Genomic DNA, 21,336 nt, shown 5'->3' with positions numbered 1-21,336 from the left:
CTGTCTCAGTTTATAGTGCAGTTATAGTGCTCATTCAGTGTGAGATCTAAGAGGGACGAGGCAAAAGGAATGGCAAATAAAACAAACTGCAAATTGAGAAATCATGTGACTAAACTAAACAAAAAGAAGAAGAAACTATACTATGAAACAAAGATAAATTATATAAAGGATGATGGTAAAAAGCTTTGGAGCACCTTAAATTACATTTTGGGCAAAAAGGCAAACTCAGCTCTACCATTCATTGAATCAGATGATTTTGTTCATCCCAAAACCCTCTGATATTGCCAACTACTTACATTTTTTATTGGCAAGAATAGCAAACTTGGGCATGAAATGCCAGCAACAAACTCTGAATGAATAATAATGGCACCGGAGGGGATGGCTGCCGTTTTACGGGCTACTAACCAACTGTGCTATTTTGTTTGAAACTTATTTTGGACATAAATTTGCTGTTACCATCTCTTACGACTGAAAAGAGCTTCTCGACATCAGAACAGTGATTACTCACCTCAAACTGGACAAAGATTTTTTTTCTTTAATGAGTCCGACTAAAGGATATACTGCTTTCCGGAGACCAGGCCCAAATCCCCGTCGTTCACGTGAAGAAAAGCTGGAGATACAGAGGGAGAAGGTCAGGGTCTCTTGTGAGGATTCGTAGGCGAGTGAGTAAATCGCCACTACCATCGGTTCTATTGTCCAATGTGCAATCTCTGGAAAACAAACTCGATGATCTACGGTCGAGACTATCCTACCAATGGGACAAAAAAAACTGCAATATCTTATGTTTCACCGGGTCATGGCTGAACGACGACACGGATAATATAGAGCTGGCTGGGTTTTCCATCAATTGGCAGGACAGAGCAGTTACGTCTGGGAAGACAAGGGGCGGGAGTGTGTGTCTATTTGTCAATAACTGCTGGTGCGCGATGTCTAATATTAAAGACATCTCAAGGTATTGCTCACCTGAGGTAGAGTACCTCATGATAAGCTGTAGACCACAGTATCTACCAAGAGATTTATCTATATTATTCGTAGCTATCTATTTACCACCACAAACTGATGCTGGAACTAAGACTGCACTCAGCAGACTTTCATGCAGGCAAACTTAAATCTGTTTTACCTCATTTCCACCAGCATGTCACAGGTGCAACCAGAGGAGAATAAAAATCTAGACCACCTTTACTCCACACACAGAGACACATGCAAAGCTCTCCCCCGCGCTCCATTTGGCAAATCTGACCATAATTCTATCCTCCTGATTCCTGCTTACAAGCTAAGACTAAAGCAGGAAGAAGCAGTGACTCGCTCAATACGGAAGTGGTCAGATGACGCGGATGCTACGCTACAGGACTGCTTTGCTAGCACAGACTGGAAGATGTTCCGTGATTCAGCCAATGGCATTGAGGAGTATACCACCTCAGTCAACGGCTTCATCAGTAAGCGCATCGAAAACGTCGTCCCCACAGTGATCGTACATACAGTACATATCCCAACCAGAAGTCATGGATTACAGGTAACATCTGCACCGAGCTAAAGGCTAGATCTGCCGCTTTCAAGAAGCGGGACATTAATCCAGACACTTCTAAGAAATCCCGCTATGCCCTCCGACGAACCATCAAACAGGCAAAGCGTCAATACAGGACGGAGATTGAATCCTACTACACCGGTTCCGACGCTCGTCGGCTGTGGCAGGGCTTGCAAACTATTACGAACTACGAAGAGAAACCCAGCCGCGAGCTGCCCAGTGATGCGAACCTACCAGAAGAGCTAAATGCCTTTTATGCTCGCTTCGATGCAAGCAACACTGAGAGCACCAGCTGTCCCGGATGACTATGTGATTACGCTCTCTGTAGCCGACGTGAGCAAGACCTTTAAACATGTCAGAATTCACAAGGCCGAGGGCCAGACGGATTACCAGGGCGTGTAGCCATGAAGTGCTTTGAAAGGCTAGTCATGGTTCACATCTACACTATCATCCCAGAAGGCCCAAAAAATTGTCAAAGACTCCAGTCACCCAAGTCATGGTGTCACAGGTCAGGTTTTCTCCCTTGAGGGTACTACCTGAGGTTGCCACTGGAGAGCACCCTTGGGTAACTTCTAGTATCCAGGTGACCCTGATTGGGCTTATTGGGATCACATACTGGATGACTATTTAGGTTCCTCTGTGGACTGGGCCAGTTGCTCAGGTCTCATGTTCTGTTCAGTGTTCTCGTGTGCCCTTGCTTTGTTGTTTTGCTATGAAGATCTTGAGTAAATATTTGGGATTTACCCTTACCTCTGCCTGCTGTGTTTCTCTGCGCCTGGGTCCGAGTTCGTACTAGCATTAATGTCACAGTAGACTGTTCTCACTACTACCGCATGACAAATTGAACCGTAGTGCCAAGTCTAGGTCCAAAAGTCTCCTGAACAGCTTTTATAAGACGGCTGAACAATTAATCAAATGGCCACCCGGACTATTTACATTCGGGGGAAAAAAAGAATGTTGAACCAGATACAATGCTATTTCACAACTGACTTTCACCACGTTTATAGGGAGGGGCACTCAACATGTGCGGTACTAAAACAAATGACTGTTGATTGGCTGAAAGAAATTGATAACGATATGATTGTGGGAGCGGTTTTGTCATGCATCTTTTGACATTATCAATCATAGTCGGCTGCTGAAAAAAACGGCGTGTTGTGGCATCCTCGGCTGTTGAAGTCGGACGTTTACATACACCTTAGCCAACTACATTTAAACTCAGTTTTTCACAATTCCTGACATTTAATCCTAGTAAAAATTCTCTCTTAGGTCAGTGTGGATCACCACTTTATTTTAAGAATGTGAAATGTCAGAATAATAGCAGAGCTTTTATTTCTTTCATCACATTCCCAGTGGGTCAGAAGTTTACATACACTCAATTAGTATTTGTGGGGTGGCAAGTAGCATAGTGGTTAGAGAGTTGGACTAGTAACTGAAAGGTTGCAAGATCGACAAGGTAAAAATCTGTCATTCTGCTCCTGAACAAGGCAGTTAACCCACTGTTTCTAGGCCGTCATTACAAATAAGAATTTGTTCTTAACTGACTTGCCTAGTTAAATAAAGGTAGCATTGCTTTAAATTGTTTAACTTGTCAGGTTTGTAGGCCTCCTTGCACGCACACGCTTTTTCAGTTCTGCCCACAAATTTTCTATAGGATTGAGGTCAGGGCTTTGTGATGGCCACTCCCATACCTTGCCTTTGTTGTCCTTAAGCCATTTTGCCACAACTTTGGAAGTATGCTTGAGGTTATTGTCCATTTGGAAGTCCCATTTGTGACCAAGTCTTGAGATGTTGCTTCAATATATCCACATAATTTTCCTTCTTCATGATGCCATCTATTTTGGGAAGTGCACCAGACCCTCCTGCAGCAAAGCACCCCCACAACATGATGCTGCCACCCTCGTGCTTCACAGTTGGGATGGTGTTCTTTGGCTTGCAAGCCTCCCCCTTTTTCCTCCAAACATAACGATGGTCATTATGGCCAAACAGTTCTATTTTTGTTTCATCAGTCCAGAGTACGTTTCTCCAAAAAGTATGATCTTTGTCCCCATGTGCAGTTGCAAACCGAAGTCCGACTTTTTGATGGCGGTTTTGGAGCAGTGGCTCCTTCCTTGCTGATCAGCCTTTCAGGTTATGTCGATATAGGACTCGTTTTACTGTGGATATAGATACTTTTGTACCCGTTTCCTCCAGCATCTTCACAAAGCCCTTTGCTGTTGTTCTGGGATTGATTTGCACTTTTTACACCAAAGTACATGAATCTCTAGGAGACAGAACACGTCTCCTTCCTGAGCGGTATGACGGCTGCATGGTCCCATGGTGTTTATACTTGCGTACTATTGTTTGTACAGATGAACGTGGTACCTTCAGGCGTTTGGAAATTGCTCCCAATCCTGAACCAGACTTGTGGGGGTCTAAAAAAAAAATGTCTGATGTCTTGGCTGATGTCTTTTGATTTTCCCATGCGGCACTGAGTTTGAAGGTAGGCCTTGAAATACATCCACAGGTACACCTCCAATTGACTCAAATGATGTCAATTCCTCTATCAGAAGCTTCTAAAGCCATGACATCATTTTCTGGAATTTTCCAAGCTGTTTAAAGGCACAGTCAACTTAGTGTATGTAAACTTCTGACCCACTGGAATTGTTATACAGTGAATTATAAGTGAAGTAATCTGTCTGTAAACAACTGTTGGAAAAATTACTTGTGCCATGCACAAAGTAGATGTCCTACCGACTTGCCAAAACTATAGTTTGTTAACAAGACATTTGTGGAGTGGTTGAAAAAACGAGTTTTAATGATTCCAACCTAAGTGTATGTAAACTTCCGACTTCAACTGTATATCGTGAATTAAGAGTTAGACAGTTAACTAACAGATCACCGAGGGTGTTCTTTAATGGAAGCCTCTCTGACGTAAACCAGGTAGCGTCAGCTACCGCAGCAAGTGAAAAGACTGCTATACTCAACAAAGAGCTGCTGTCCGTTTTCAAATGGCTGGCAAGTAATAAACTAGTCCTAAATATACAAAAAAAGAAAAGCATTGTGTTTGGGACAAATCATTCACTAAACCCAAAATCTAATCTAAATGTTGCAGTGAATAATGTGTCAGTTGAACAAATTGAGGAGACTAAACTGCTTGGTGCAACCCTAGATTGTAAACGGACCTGGTCAAAACATATTGATGCAACGGTAGCTAAGATGGGGAGAGGTCTGTCCGTGATAAAGTGCCACTCTGCTTTCTTGATGTCCCAATCGACTAAACAAGACCTACAGGCCTTAGTTTTTATCACACCTGAACTACTGCCCAGTTATATGGTCAAGTGCCATAAAAAAAGAGCATAAGTAAATGACTGTTGTCTCAGAACAGAGCAGCATGGCTGGCCCTTAAATGTACAAGGAGGGCTGATATCGATAACATGCATGTCAATCTCTCCTGGCTCAAAGTAGAGGAGAGATTGACTGAATCACTACTTGTCTTTGTGAATTATACTAAGCGGTGTCAGGGGAAGGCCCCAAAAAATTGTCAAAGACTGTTCTCTCTTCTCCCGCATGGCAAGCGGTACCGGAGCGCCACGGCTCCTTAACAGCTTCTACCCCCCCCAAGCTATTAGGCGGCTGAACAATTAATGAAATGGCCACCCGGACTATTGAAAGCAGCGAACTGTCTCTTCAAACATCTAACACACAGCTCAGAAACCTATACATACCCCCACAAGACATACCACCAGGGGTCTCTTCACAGTCCCCAAATCCATAACAGACTCAGGGAAATATACAGTACTACATAGAGCCATGACTACATGGGACTCTCTTCCACTTCAAGTAACTCAAGCGAGCAGTAAAATCAGATTAAAAACACACACGCACACACACATACTAAAATACTTAACCTGATGTGTTAGCTGTGCTGATACGCACCATTGGCATGACTTCAGTGTCCTATCTCCTGACACCGACCTTGAGCTACATCCTGCTCCCAATTAGGTCATCACGCTCTGTCAGGGAAGGGTAGTGGTTTGACACAACACCCCTTCTCCTCTCCCCTCCCTCCCTCCCTCCCCTCATCTCCCATCCCTCCCTCCTCTGACCAAGATTACATCTGGCTTGAGTGTAGAGTGTCTGTGTTTGTTTACAAAGCATTGTTTTGTTAATCAGGACTGTTATGGATTACTTGTTCTAATGGAACAATTGGATTGAGTCATTATTGTTGATTTGTTAGTTTTGTTTGGAGAGATTTTGGTTAAAGCAATTTGACAGGACCCAACAGCCACCCTGTGCTCTTATTACCTTCCAGACTCCCCTCCTACCAGGACTCCCTCTGCCGCCTCTGTGTTCTTCTCAGCCCAGGACCTGGCCCGAGACTGCAGCTTCCTCAAGCCTTTGGCCTCTACCCCTGGGGGCAAGACTCTACCAATAGGTACAGCTCTTCTTCTATCAAATCAAATCAAATGTTATTGGTGACATACACGTGTTTAGCAGATGTTATTGCGGGTGTAGTGAAATGCTTGTGTTTCTTGTTCCAACAGTGCAAGTAATATCTAACAATTTCACAAAAATACACACAATACACACAAATCTAAGGTAAAGGAGTGGAATTAAGAATACATGAATATTTGGACGAGCAATGTCAGAGTGGCATAGATTAAGATACAGTAGAATACAATACAATATATACATATGATATGAGTAATGCACAATATATAAACATTATTAAAGTGACTAGTGTTCCATTATTAAAGTGGCCAGTGATTTCAAGTCTATGTACAGTTGAAGTCGGAAGTTTACATATAAAAACAACCCGCCGTGTTGTGGCTTTACATCCTCTGCTACACTTGAAGTCGGACGTTTACATACACCTTAGCCAACTACATTTAAACTCAGTTTTTCACAACTCCTGACATTTAATCCTAGTAAAAACTCTCTTAGGTCAGTTAGGATCAACACTTTATTTTAAGAACGTGACATGTCAGAATAATAGTAGAGAGAATTATTTATTTCAGCTTTTATTTCTTTCATCAAATTCCACGTGGGTCAGAAGTTTACATGCACTCAATTAGTATTTGGTAACATTGCCTTTAAATTGTTTAACTTGGATCAAACGTTTTGTGCAGCCCTCCACAAGCTTCCCACAATAAGTTGGGTGAATTTTGGCCCATTCCTCCTGACAGAGCTGGTGTAACTGAGTCAGGTTTGTAGGCCTCCTTGCTCGCACACGCTTTGTCAGTTCTGCCCACAAATGTTCTATAGGATTGAGGTCAGGGCTTTGTGATGGCCACTCCAATACCTTGACTTTGTTGTCCTTAAGCCATTTTTCCACAACTTTGGAAGTATGCTTGGGGTCATTGTCCATTTGGAAGACCCATTTGCGACCAAGCTTTAACTTCCTGACTGATGTCTTGAGATGTTGCTTCAATATATCCACATATTTTCTCTTCCTCATGATGCCATCTGTTTTGGGAAGTACACCAGTCCCTCCTGCAGCAAAGCACCCCACAACATGATGTTGCCACCCCCCGTGCTTCACGGTTGGGATGGTGTTCTTCGGCTTGCAAGCCTCCCCCTTTTTCCTCCCAACATAACGATGGTCATTATGGCCAAACAGTTCTATTTTTGTTTCATCAGACCAGAGGACATTTCTCCAAAAAGTACAATCTTTGTCCCCATGTGCAGTCGCAAACCTTAGTCTGGCTTTTTTTATGGTGGTTTTGGAGCAGTGGCTTTTTCCTTGCTGAGGGGCCTTTCAGGCTATGTCGATATAGGACTTGTTTTACTGTGGATATAGAAAGTTTTGTACCCGTTTCCTCCAGCATCTTCACAAGGTCCTTTGCTGTTGTTCTGGGATTGATTTTCACTTTCCGTACCAAAGTACGTTAATCTCCAGGAGACAGAACACGTCTCCTTCCTGAGCGGTTTGACGGCTGCGTGGTCCCATGGTGTTTATACTTGCATACTATTGTTTGTACAGTTAAATGTGGTACCTTCAAGCATTTGGAAATTGCTCCCAAGGATGAACCAGACTTGTGGAGGTCTACAATTTTTTCTGAGGTCTTGGCTGATTTCTCTTGATTTTCCCATGATGTCAAGCAAAGAGGCACTGAGTTTGAAGGTAGGTCTTGAAATACATCCACAGGTACACCTCCAATTGACTCAAATGATGTCAATTAGCCTATCAGAAGCTTCTAAAGCCATGACATCATTATTTGGAATTTTCCAAGCTGTTTAAAGGCACAGTCAACTTAGTGTATGTAAACCTCTGACCCACTGGAATTGTGATACAGTGAATTATAAGTGAAATAATCTGTCTGTAAACAATTGTTGAAAAAATTACTTGTGTCATGCACAAAGTAGATGTCCTAACCGACTTGCCAAAACTATAGTTTGTTAACAAGAAATGTGTGGAGTGGTTGAAAAACGAGTTTTAATGACTCCAACCTAAGTGTATGTAAACTTCCGACTTCAACTCTGATGTGCTAGTGATGGCTATTTTAAAGTCTGATGGCCTTGAGATAGAAACTGTTTTTCAGTCTCTTGGTCCCAGATTTGATGCACCTGTACTGACCTCACATTCTGGATGGTAGTGTGGTGAACAGGCAGTGGCTCGGGTGGTTGTTGTACTTTATGTTTTTTTTTTACCTACCTGTGACATTGGGTGCTGTAGGTGTCCTGGAGGGCAGGTAGTTTTCCCCCGGTGATGCGTTGGGCACCACCCTCTGGAGAGCCCTGCCTTTGCGGGCGGTGCAGTTGCCGTACCAGGTGGTAATACAGTCTGACAGGATGCTCTCATTTGCGCATCTCTAAAAGTTTGTGAGGGTTTTAGGTGCCAAGCCAAATTTCTCCAGCCTCCTGAGGTCTGTGTGGGTGGACCATTTCAATTTGTCAGTGATGTGTAGGCTGAGGAACTTGTTTCTGGATGACAATGTGTTAATCTATTGTATGTGTAATTATATCTCCATCGTATAGATATTGTTACCTCACAACATCAGCTTTAAAGTGTTTTACAGCATGGTACATTATATATAAATAATATCCAGTAATATTATGCAGACATACCATGTGTGCAATAAGCCTTAGCCCATGTATTTCTAAGGGTCAGGAAATAGCCCCAGCATCACTTCTGCTATGTGCCCTGGTCTGAGTAGGAGAAGGGGAAGGACCTGTTGCCTAGAAACAGGCTTGTTTACGTGGCCAAGCATAGTCCAGATGGAGCTGTGGTGTGTAGATTAGCCTCTTCTACTGACTGGGGACACACACGTGTGCATACACACACACCAATACTGAGCAGAAAATCCCTGTAATGACTTTTTAAGACCTGGCTATCCATTAGCTCGTTTACAAGGTTGAAAGATTGACAGGCCTGGCCTACACATACCAATCAATGTGTTAGCGTAAATGCACACGCAGTGAATCTGAGACTGGAAAGTGCCCCATCAGTTCATTGGCAATAGGAAATCAATAGCTCAGTGTTAGACGGCCCTAAATCATTCTTATGTATTGTTCAGTCTCTATATTAGGAAGATATCTTTCAGGACAATTGGTTTTATTTTGTAATGATCAAATACATGTATTTATTTACTCTTTATTTACTATGAAGAAGATCTAAGCACGCACTTCAAGTATGGCGTCTCTCAGAAGGCTGTCAAAACATTATCTTACGAAAGTGAATTATTTAGCGTTGAACCATCTGAAAAGGAATTGTGGTGAAATGCATCAATAATGTACGGTGTGTCTGTGTAGTACCCATGGCTTTAAGAGTGAACGGGCCGACCAATGGACTGGGTCAAGACGGCCACCCCCCTTTACTGAGCCCCTCTCAGGTGTCTCTGGGACCCCAGGGACAGGGGAACAGAACCTCCGACCTAGGAGACAACCCTGGTGAGCTCCACATTCGACTCCCTAACCTCGGTGATGTTAAACATACACAGGAAATGTCTGCTTGTTGTGTTCCTGTTATGGGTGAATTGCAATACATATTTACTATTCCGATTCCAATTGAATGTTTCTCTGCACCTGCTTTTTCTTTTAATTACAAATCTTAGTTTCTGAAATATGAAGTAGAATGTAGTATAATTGCTCATAGGTCACCATTGTAGAAGCCCTCTGAATTATTTTGAGAACCCAGACTCCTAGAACCCAGACCCCTTTTGAGAACCCAGACCCCTAGAACCCAGACCCCTATTCTGCAGTTACAACATTCATGAATTTTCATGTTTCTCTTGTATTGTTTTCTGTCCAGTTTCCTCTGCCATGATCTCAGGCCCGCCCAAAAAGCGCCACCGCGGTTGGCACCCTAACCCCCTGGCGCCAGTCCCCCCTACAGCAGTCCCTGTGTCCGCCATCCGACCCATCGTCTGCTCCCCAGGTTTGGCACAGAGCTTTTGATAATGTTTTGTTGTTTATTTACATTTATTTACACATTAATTTACAACACTGAAAAGGCAACAGTTGGATGAATTGCACCATCACACCACAGCGTATGCTTAACGTCCAGAGCATGTCCTGAATAGATACAGCCCTAGTAGACTTTGTTTCATGAGGAATTCTTTTAAATGTCATGCACCACCTGCATTCTTAGAAAAAAAATGGTGATATTTAGAACCTAAAAGTGTTCTTTGGCTGTTCCCATAGTTTGAAGAACCCTTTTTGTTCCAGGTAAAACCCATTTGGGTTCAATGTAGAACCCTTTTGATAAAAAAAACAACAAAAAAAGAGTGTACTGTAGCCCCAGACATTGTGAAAACGTGTGTGTGTGTGTGTGTGTGTGTGTGTGTGTGTGTGTGTGTGTGTGTGTGAGTGTGTGTGAGAGAGTGCGTGTTAGATCTGACATTGATTATTACATTGACCTTGCTTTTCGGGAGAAGGAAGGACAAAAGGTCCATGAAATGCTCTGTTGTCAGGGGTGATTCATTCAGCATCTCCATGGAGATAGGTGAGTGCAGAACTGAGCAGAAGCTGAAAGAGTGGGTACAAATTATCTTTAAGAATTAGAAAGGTCCTGATTTCCAGGATCTGCTTAATGTGCAGCAGTTTTGTAATCACAGTATTAACATGGTGTGTCTATTTCTGAACAGGCTCTGTGCTGGCCATGCCCACTCCTCAGCTGCCTGTAGCAGGTGTCCTTCAGCCCCAACCCGTCACTGCTGGAGAGACTGTCATCGTCCCAGACAACCTGCTCAACACATCAGGAGTCCGTCCTGTTATCCTCATTGGTAAATCCTCCTCATAAAACTGTAATCTCAATTTTAAAGACACTTGTACGGTACCAGGATGTGATTTAGAGAAAAGAAAGAAAGACACACTCTATATAACATCAAATTATTTAATGAAGCAACATTTCAGGACACAGTGTCTTCCTCAGGGTATATGATTGACTGACTGATTCTGGTGTTTGGTTTGCAGGGCATGGCACATTACCATACTTCTATGGGAACGTGGGGGACATTGTGGTGAGCCCTCTGCTGGTGAGCTGCTATAAGGGCAACCAGTTGACTGAGAAGACACTGGCCAGCCTGGGACTGACTGGCAGCCAACTACTCAGTGTGGAGACCATGATCCTCCTCACCCTGCAGTACCTTGCACGGCTAGGTAAAGGCTTCAAAAGACTCACACGCACACACACACACACACGTTACATATGGAAGGCTTATTTAAAAAAGGTTTAATCAGACATTGAGGCTAATCGTTGGGAGGCTGAGCTAAGCCAAAGCCTGGTTGTTTTAAAGTTTGGTATCACTTATGAGGTAGTTTGGTAACACTGATGAGGTAGTTGGACCCCGCTCCCCCATTGTAACTCATTGTAAGTGCTCCATTAGCTGCTGCTGCTGCACTTGCTTTCACTAATGCACTTTAGTGGCTCAAAATAGCTAGCATGACCTTGAGTTGCTAAGAACTGTAATTCACTATGCTTCTCAGAGTCATGACAACATAAACAACAGCTGGTGCGCAATCTCTAATATTAAGGAAGGCTCTGGATTCGGCTCGCCTGAGTTAGAATACCTCATAAGCTGTAGACCATACTATTTACTGTCTGTATTTTTCGTAGGTGTCTATTTACCACCACAGACTGATGCTGGCACTAAGGCCCCACTCAATGAGCTGGGCACGGTACATAAGAAAATGCTCATCCAGTGGCGGAGCTCCCAGGGGCTGGTGATTTTAATGCAGGAAAACTGAAATCCCTTTTACCTCATTTCTACCAGAATGTCACCTGTGCAACTAGAGAGATACAAATTGTAGATCACCTTTACTCCACATACAGAGACGAATACATAAAAGCTCTACCCCGCCCTCCATTTGGCAAATCGGACAATAAGTCTATCCTTCTGATTCCTGATTACAAGCAAAAACTCAAACAGGAAGTACCAGTGACGCACTCAATATGTAAAGTGGTCCGATGAAGCGGATGCTAAACCACAGGACTGTTTCGCTAGCACAGACGGGAACATGCTCCACGATTCATTCGATGGCATTGATGAGTTTACCACATCAGTCACCGGCTTCATTAATAAGTGCATCTACGACATTGTCCCCACAATGACCATACTTACTTATCCCAACCAGAAGCCATGGATTACAGGCAACATCCACACTGAGCTAAAGGTTAGAGCTGCTGCTTTCAAGGAGCGGGACACTAATCCGGACACTTATAAGAAATCCCGCTATGCCCTCCAACGAAACAGGCACAGCGTCATTACAGGACTAAGATCGAATTCTACTACACTGACTCTGACGCTCGTCGGATGTGGCAGGGCTTGTAAACTATCACGGAATACAAAGGAAAATCCAGCCAAGAACTGCCCAGTGACGCGAGTCTACTAGACAAGATAAATACCTTCTATTCTCGATTCGAGGCTAGCAACACTTAACCATGCGTGAGAGCACCAGCTGTTCCGTACAATTTTATGATCACACTCCCCGTAGCCAATGTGAGAAAGACCTTTAAACAGGTTAACATTCACAAGGCCGCAGGGCCAGATGGATTAGCAGGAAGCATACTCAGAGCATGAGCTGACCAGCTGGCAAGTGTCTTCACTGACATTTTCAACCTCTCTCTGACCCAGTCTGTAATACCTACATATTTCAAGCTAATCACCATAGTCCTTGTGCCTAAGTACGCCAAGGTAACCTGACTACAGCCCCATAGCACTCACATCTGTAGCCATGAAATGCTTTGAAATGCTGGTCATGGCTCACATCAACAACATCATCCCAGAAACCCTGGACCCACTCTAATTTCCGTACCGCCCCAACAGATCTACAGATGATGCGATCTCTATTGCTCTCCACAATGCCTTTTCCCACCTGGACAAAAGGAACCAGTACGTGAGAAGGACGTTCATTGACTACAGCTCAGCGTTCAACACCATAGTGCCCTCTAAGCACATCACTAAGCTAAGGACCCTGGAACTGAACCTCTCCCTCTTCAACTGGGTCCGGGACTTCCTGATGGTCCACCCCCAGGCGGTAAAGGGTAGGCAACAAGACTTCTGCTACGCTGACCCTCAAGAAGGAGGCAGAGTGCGTGGCCGCACACAAATCCAACACCATCATCAAGTTTGCCTACGACACAACGGTGGGCCTGATTACCGACGACGATGAGACAACCACAGGGAGGAGGCCAGGATAGCAACCTCTCCCTAAATGTTGGCAAGACAAAGGAGCTTTTCGTGGACTACAGGAAACGGTGGGCTGCACACGCCCCCATTCACATCGGCGGGGCTGTAGTAAAGCGGATCGAGCATCTTGACTGGTATGGCAACCTCTCGGCATCTGACCGCAAGTTCACACAGAGGGTAGTTTGTACAGCCCAGTACATCACTGGGGGCGAACTCCCTGCCATTCAGGACCTCTATACCGGTTAGTGTCAGAGGAAGGCCCTAAAAATGGTCAAAGACTCCAGCCACCCAAGTCATAGACTGTTCTCTCTGCTCCCGCACAGCAAGTGGTACCAAAGTGCAAAGACTGTTACCAAACGGCTCCTGAACAGCTTCTACCCCCAAGCCATAAGACTGCTGAACAGTTCATCAAATGGCTACCCGGATTTACCGGTTTAACTTGACCCCCCTTTGTTATTTATTTATTGACCTTAATTGTTTTGCACTTGCTCTATGCACACTCACTAGACTCTACCCACATACTACACTGACACTCCAACACACACACACACACACACACACACACACACACACACATACACACGCTCACAAAACACACACACACGCATGCATATTGACACCCCACCACACACTGATTGCCTCGTCACTTTTACCCTTACACACAGGTACATACAATACTGTATTATCTCAATTACCTCATGCAAAAACCCATTGACTCAATACTGGTACTCCTTGTATATATCCTTGTTATTGTTTTTGTGTTACTATTTCCTTTTTTATTTAGCAAATATTTGTCTTCATTATTAACTCCGCACAGTTGAGAATGGGCTCTACACTGTTGAGAAATTAGATTTGATTGTCTTGTTCACATTATAAAAACATAACAGCATCATCCCCCGCAAAACACAGCAAGTAGACATGGGAAACTGTATTTATTTCCTCTCTTCACCTCTCCTCTCCTTCCCTCCCCACTCCAGGTTCGGAGCAGATCCCTCTGAGGGAGGAGTTTGAGCAGATAGTCCTGAAGGCCATGTTAATTTGTCCTGGAGGTCCCTCCATCTCTCCGGCCCAGCTGCCCTGGCTGGCCCGCCTGGAGGCCAGTGTCTCTGGGGGCAGTGTCCAGGTCCTGGTCACCTACAACTCCCTGGGAGAAGGCATCTCTGAGTCCCTGCGCTCGCTCTGTGACGGACCGCCCTACCAGCAGTGCCTGCCCACCTACGTGGTTATTGTGTGTACCTCCAAGATGAGCGGCAACGAGTTCTGTGTGCTCGCCCTGGGTGAGTGTTCCTCCATACAGCCTGTACACTACGATACTTAGACGTGGTGTGTCTGTATTTTTATAGCATACTAAAGGGAGTAATTACAGTAGGTGAGCCTTGCCTGTGACCTTAAGACTTGCGTAAGCTCCCAGAGCTAATGCCTAGGCTTTAGCTCTGCGGGCTAGCACAGTTGTATGGCGCAAAGGAGACTCGGGCTCGTTCAGACTCGTCTGTATGGGTCTTACAGGGAAGTACCAGGCACGAGCGCTAGCCGAGGGAATGCTCACCACCAATGAGTTCCTGAAGGAGATCAGCTACGAGCTCATAACAGGGAAAGTCAGTGTCCTGGCGTCACACTTCAAAACCACCTCACTCGGTGAGTATACCAGATGCCTGGGGACACGACATCAATGGGAAACACTCAAAGGTCATTTCTAAAGAGAAAAAGTAATGATTTAGGGTAGCCCAATGAATCAATCAATCAATCAAACAAACATGAGCTGTGTTACAAAGGCATCAAGGAAAATGGCACATATTTACCTTCCTAAATGCCGACTGGCCCATTCCAGATAGGCAGTCACAGGACTGAAACGAGACACTGTGCCACAAACAGACAGACATCAATATTTAATGAGTAGATTTTGTTTCTGTAGCTGCTGTGTCTGTGTGTGTGTGCGTGTGTGTCTCTGTGTCTGACTGGTGGTGGCCTGCTATGCTGTTGTTTCCAGGGGACAACCTGGACAAGCAGCTGGTGCGTATCCAGCGGAGACGGAAGGGCCAGGTCATCCAGCCCTTCCAGGGCGATGTCACTGACCACATCCACTCCCAGGATGCAGCCACCATGGTGCCACCCTCTGAGTCAGGTGAGGCACGGCCTCTGTCTGGCCCCTCTTCTGACCCTTCCTCCTCTTTCTGCTGGAGACTCTGACGCTATGAAGCTCCTGGATGGATAGATATGATAAGAAGCTACAGTATATACTATATACTTGGCTCTAAGTTTCCAGTATGATGACATGTGTCCCCCCCCTCCCTCACCCCTCCAGAGCTGCTGAGTGAGATGTTTCAGATCCACCCTCCCCAGCTCAATGTAGCCAGGAGCCTACTCTCCCAGGTGTGCTCCATAGCAGACTCAGGCAGCCAGAGTCTGGACCTGGGACGCTTTTGCAAGGTGGACTTCCTGGTTCTGGTCCCTCCGTCCCACATCCTGGTGAACCAGACTGCTCAACGCATCCGACAATCAGGTACTCATGATTAGGATCGAACGGCCGCACTGGGCAATACTACAATGGGGGAATAAAAATTGTTTCTGGTTGGTTGTAAACAAGAGGTCCATGTCAAGACTATCTGTACCCGTTTTTTTGTTGGTTTTTTTACAAGGTTTCTTGGTTACTTGCGTTGGACTTTTTGTAATCTCTTTCTGCCCGTCTCTAAAAGGAGTGCTAGTGGACCTGGGTATAGAGGATGCGTCCTCAGCCCACCAGAGGTCCGACAAGTATGTGGTGCGTCTCGACGGAGACGTCCACGGCAAGATGGAGGCCTTCATGAGGAAGGTCAAACAGAACCCCTACACCCTGTTTGTCCTCATCCACGACAACTCCCACGTGGACCTGACCAGGTAACACACACACACACACGCATGTCGAACACACACACACACACATTTGAGTATTGAAATTGTGCCGCCGACACTTGGTTCTGACAAATGTAGTAACTGAAAACATTGATACGGTTAGAAGGTCTGTCCTCGGCTGCGCAGTGTACTGAATAAGAACAGAACAGCCCAAGCCAAGACAGAATAAGACAGAAGAGCAGAGGCTTATTTTTAGTCATACATATAGAACAGGACAGAACAAGTTTCCCCAAAGGAAACCTCTTTTTTGTTTCCGCCTCTCTGTGTAGTGCCCTGTCTGGTTCGGTGTGCCACGGAGAGCTTCAGGGTCTGGCTGACAGGGTGGTAAACTGCCAGGAGGTTCTGGAGGCTATGAATCTGCTGGTGCTGCAGGTCAGCTGCTTCCCATTCACCCTGCAGACACGACAGTCCCGCATCAGCGTCCACAACGAGGTGCACTGGCCAGCCAACACCGACAGCTTGGTGAGTGGCCCTGCGCAGTGGTTCATCTCTGCCACCTGGTGGCAGCTATATGGAATTACATGTACATTATTTGAGTAATTCTAGCAGACACATCAATAGCAATTTACAGTCAGTCAGTCAGTCAGTGCACATTAGCGTTTCTTGGGGGGGGGGGGGGGGGGGGGGGGGGGGCAGTGCCCCTGTGACAACAATTTTAGACCCCCTTGTGGCCCCCTAAATGTGAAGTGTGAAATAATTTGTACATAACACATTTTTGCTATCGTTCTTTTTTTTTTTACATCCGTTATTAGACAGAAAATGCAAATAAATTGTTGAATGATTATGAACATGGGCTTTTGAAGAAAACAATATGACAATAATAACATCTAATGTAACTGGCCCCTCTAACAGTACAACTGCCCCCCCCCCCCCCCCCCCCCCCCCAGTTGAAATGGTCCAGTGCACTCAACTAATGAAGCAAAACAACCACATATAACAATCACCTTCTAAGTTAAACCTTCTAAATGGCCTCTGTGTGAGAGCCACCGTTCTTCCATATCTGCCCACCCCAGTAGGAGCAGTCCTCAATAGCAATGGATGAAATTCTACAGTATTTCAATTAAATGTTTCAAGGACAAAATTACTTGTATTTCATTATTTGTTGTTGTGGTGGGGACAGTAACATTAGTAATCTTTCAAAATGATGCTTTAAGGAAAATGTTTTTATTTATTTATTTATTTGTATGTTTAGCTCACATAATCATTTAAAAGTATGCATTAACCTGTAATATGTCTGTAATATAATAAACATGGGAAAAAACAGATGTAGACATTAATACATTGATTTCTATAGCTTTTGTACAATTTTGGGGGAGTGCCAAGATGGAGGCACTTTGGCTTCAACACAGCTCCCCCCTATTGGTGTCTAGTGTATATATAAATTATTGGTCAGACATGTAGATGTAACTAATAGACAGAGAGATTAGTCAACTTGCTTAGACAGCAGCTGATGTTCCTGTGTTCCACCCATAGGGGAGCTGTCTCCTAAGGAGCTGGTGTACTTTGGCCTGAGGGACTACAGCAGCTCTCTGCAGTGGGGGGTGGCCAGTCCCATCCTGCGCTGTGACGACGCATTCGAGAAGATGATCAACACACTGCTGGAGAGGTCAGTCAGTCACTCGGGGTCAGGGTTTAGGGCTCATAAAGTCTCTAAGGGTGTTTTAACCTCTCTGGGATAGGCGGGACACTTGCGTCCCACCTGGCCAAAAGCCAGGGAAAATGCAGAGCGCCAAATTCCAAATAAATTACTATAAAAATCTAACTTTCATTAAATCACACATGCAAGATAGCAAATTAAAGCTACACTCGTTGTGAATCCAGCCAACATGTCAGATTTCAAAAAGGCTTTTCGGCGAAAGCATAAGAAGCTATTATCTGATGATAGCACAACAGTAAACAAAGAGAGAGTAGCACATTTCAACTCTGCAGGCGCGACACAAAACGCAGAAATAAAATATAAATCATGCCTTACCTTTGACGAGCTTCTTTTGTTGGCACTCCAATATGTCCCATTAACATCACAAAGGTCCTTTTGTTTGATTAATTCCGTCGATATATATCCAAAATGTCAATTTTTGGCACGTTTGATCCAGAAAACAATGGTTCCAACTTGACCAACGTCACTACAAAATATCTCAAAGGTTACCTGTAAAACTTTGCCAAACATTTCAAACTACCTTTGTAATACAACTTTAGGTATTTTTAAACGTAAATATTTGATCAAATTGAAGACGGGATGATCTGTGTTCAATACAAAAAGAAAACAAACTGACACTACTTTTCTGGTCACGTGCCTCTCTCAGACAGTCCACTTCAAGTGACTCTCATTCAAGATGGCCGTACTTCTTCATTACACAAAGGAAAAAACTCAACCAATTTCTAAAGACTGGTGACATCCAGTGAAAATCATTGAAAAGACAGTGACCTCAACAAACAAAAAAAATCTGAATGGTTTGTCCTCGGGGTTTTGCCTGCTACATAAGTTATGTTATACTCACAGACATGATTCAAACAGTTTTAGAAACTTCAGAGTGTTCTATCCAAATCTACTAATAATATGCATATCTTATCTTCTGTGGATGAGTAGCAGGCAGTTGAATTTGGACATGCTATTCATCCAAAAAGTGAAATTGCCGCCCCCTATCCCGAAGAATATAGTCCTCTTCAGTGGAGGCTGGTGGGAGGAGCTAGTTGAGGACAGGCTCATTGTAATTACTGGAATGGAACAAATGGAACGGAGTCAATGGTTTCCGTATGTTTTATGTGTTTGATACTATCCATTACAGCCATTACAATGACCCCGTCCTCCTATTGCCCCTCCCACCAGCCTCCACTGGTCCTCTTTAAAAGAACCGATCTCAGTCCTCTTTAAAGTGAACTCTGGGGTATAAAAAAAAGCTAAAGAACTCAGTTCTCTTTGTATTCACACTGCCCTTGGCTTTGAATGAGGGCACCCGGACATTTTGCCAGTTCACTTATTTTTGTGGTTCGAGTGCCCTTTGCATTCATATTGCTATGTTTTGAAAGGAACCCAGATATTTTTCAAACATTCACTCAATGCACTTTTTTTCGTGAACCTGCACATCATCATCTTCTCTCTTTCGTGACACCGATGTCAGGGGTTATGGCAGGGGAAACATTGTTCCAATAGTCTAGTGTGTGGTGTGGGAATAATGACAAGGGAACCTGGGGAGTGTTGTGTTCACATAGCCTTCAAAAAGGGAACCAGACTGCCAACCTAAATCGAGGTGGTCTCAGTTCAGTTTGCTTCAGGGGCTCTTTGTTTTATTATTATATATATATATTGTCATTTATACCCCCTTTTTGCTTCCAAATTTCGTGATTACGATCTTGTCTCATCGCTGCAACTCCCCAACGGGCTCGAGAGAGGCGAATGTCGAGTCATGCGTCCTCCGAAACATATTTATACCCCCTGTTATTATCTGTATGTGAATAACTCACTTCGGAGAGTTTGGTAAACTGCAAGCATAATCCTTTCCTCTGGTATAACATGTTACAGGTCATGACATCATAATCAGACACTCATAATGCACCTGTTTATATAACCTAGATAGGTGCCCCACTAGCGCCATCTCTGGGTTGGCATTATGCTCATTATCTTAACATCTTCCTTTCCATTTTGATACCTTAGTGAAAATACCTATTTACATTATCAACACCTATTTTATTTTTATAAGATTAAAAAATGAATTGTCCATCTCTTAAGGGACATAGTCCCCATACCGCAGGGGCGGTCTTATGTTATCCCTTTTCCTAGTGTGTCGCACTGGTAGCATATTGGGCACCTCTGGGAGCCTCAGGTCCTCTCCTGGCACCTCTGGGATGTTGGGCACCTTTGGGAGCTTCAGGTCCTCTCCTGTCACCTCGGATGTTGGGCACCTCTGGGATTCTCAGGTCCTCTCCTGGCACCTCGGATGTTGGGCACCTCTGAGTTCCTTTGGAGTGTTCACGCTGTACAAAAATTGTCTGAAAGGGACCTAAGGAGGTTTAGGGACTTCCTCTCTCTCACACACTCTCTGTCATAAAAGTCAAACATGTGTGTGTGTATATATATATATATATATATATATATATATATATATATATATATATATATATATATATATATATATACACACACATCTTTCATTTTTATTTTATTTCTTACATATCAACAATTTTTAAAAGTTTAAGTTCAAGATCATCAGAAAGCCCATGCTTGACCAGCTCCCCCAAAAGCTGCTCAACCAGTTCACCTGGACACCAAACCTGCCTTGACACATCTAACACCACCACCTCTCCTCTCCTGGTTGCAGACACCCCCACCTGCACAGCATGGTGATCAGGAGCTACCTGTTGATCCAGCAGTACACTGAAGCCATGATGGCTCTGACCTCCTCACCTTCACTACGGGATCACATCACCCCGGAGACCCTGGCCATGGTGGAGGATCTGATCAGTGCCCCGGGCCGGGAGGGGACCAAGGGCCGGGGCCACATGCTGCTGGTCCGGGTGCCCTCTCTGCAGCTGGCCATGCTGGCCCGGGAACGCCTGGAGGACGTCAGGGACAAGCTGGGTCTTCAATTCTGCTTCGCTGTGCTGCTGGGAAGCCCTGCCACCGAGCTCAGCCTTCCACGACACTTCGCTAACCGACTCAGGGTGAGACGAGAGGTCAGGAGGGAGGGCAGGGTGGCCAATTTGTATTTGCCTATTTTTACATCTTAAAGACCCAGTGCAGTCAAAAATGTGATTTCCAGTGTTTTTATATTTATTTCCACACTATGAGGTTGGAATAATACTGTGAAATTGTGAAAATTATGATAAGAGCTGTTTGAAAAGACCACCTGAAATTTCTGCCAGTTTTGGTGGGTTGGAGTTTTAGCCTGCCTGGTGACATCAGTTAGTTAATAGCACAATAAGAAAGAAAATTCCAAATCTTCTCTGCCAATAACAGCTAGTTCTCAGTTTTCCACTCCACCACTCCAAGACAGGCCTAGCAAAATTCTTGCTTGAGAAATTGCTCTTTCCCAAGAAGCTATATACAGTGCCTTGCGAAAGTATTCGGCCCCCTTGAACTTTGCGACCTTTTGCCACATTTCAGGCTTCAAACATAAAGATATAAAACTGTATTTTTTTGTGAAGAATCAACAACAAGTGGGACACAATCATGAAGTGGAACGACATTTATTGGATATTTCAAACCTTTTTTAACAAATCAAAAACTGAAAAATTGGGCGTGCAAAATTATTCAGCCCCTTTACTTTCAGTGCAGCAAACTCTCTCCAGAAGTTCAGTGAGGATCTCTGAATGATC

General features: G+C 44.3%; 1 protein-coding gene across 1 annotated transcript in view; it reads left to right on the top strand.

Annotated features, from left to right (window-relative positions):
* greb1l (GREB1 like retinoic acid receptor coactivator) overlaps nucleotides 1–21,336 on the top strand; it is a 43,838-nt gene that overhangs the window by 12,763 nt on the left and 9,739 nt on the right. Inside the window, exons 8-20 of the mRNA XM_090225401.1 lie at nucleotides 5,817–5,939; nucleotides 9,257–9,394; nucleotides 9,756–9,881; nucleotides 10,591–10,728; nucleotides 10,919–11,104; nucleotides 14,112–14,411; nucleotides 14,641–14,769; nucleotides 15,122–15,256; nucleotides 15,437–15,634; nucleotides 15,828–16,008; nucleotides 16,293–16,489; nucleotides 17,497–17,629; nucleotides 20,340–20,682. Of these exons, the coding sequence (XP_090081527.1) occupies nucleotides 5,817–5,939; nucleotides 9,257–9,394; nucleotides 9,756–9,881; nucleotides 10,591–10,728; nucleotides 10,919–11,104; nucleotides 14,112–14,411; nucleotides 14,641–14,769; nucleotides 15,122–15,256; nucleotides 15,437–15,634; nucleotides 15,828–16,008; nucleotides 16,293–16,489; nucleotides 17,497–17,629; nucleotides 20,340–20,682 (2,327 nt within the window). The remainder of the gene's footprint in view (nucleotides 1–5,816; nucleotides 5,940–9,256; nucleotides 9,395–9,755; nucleotides 9,882–10,590; nucleotides 10,729–10,918; nucleotides 11,105–14,111; nucleotides 14,412–14,640; nucleotides 14,770–15,121; nucleotides 15,257–15,436; nucleotides 15,635–15,827; nucleotides 16,009–16,292; nucleotides 16,490–17,496; nucleotides 17,630–20,339; nucleotides 20,683–21,336) is intronic.

The sequence above is a fragment of the Oncorhynchus mykiss genome, chromosome 28 (genome assembly GCF_057628025.1).
Source record: "Oncorhynchus mykiss isolate SJ-2025 chromosome 28, ASM5762802v1, whole genome shotgun sequence".
Taxonomy (NCBI): domain Eukaryota; kingdom Metazoa; phylum Chordata; class Actinopteri; order Salmoniformes; family Salmonidae; genus Oncorhynchus; species Oncorhynchus mykiss.
Note: the sequence above shows the minus strand (reverse complement) of the source record. Positions and strands in the feature narration are given on the sequence as shown.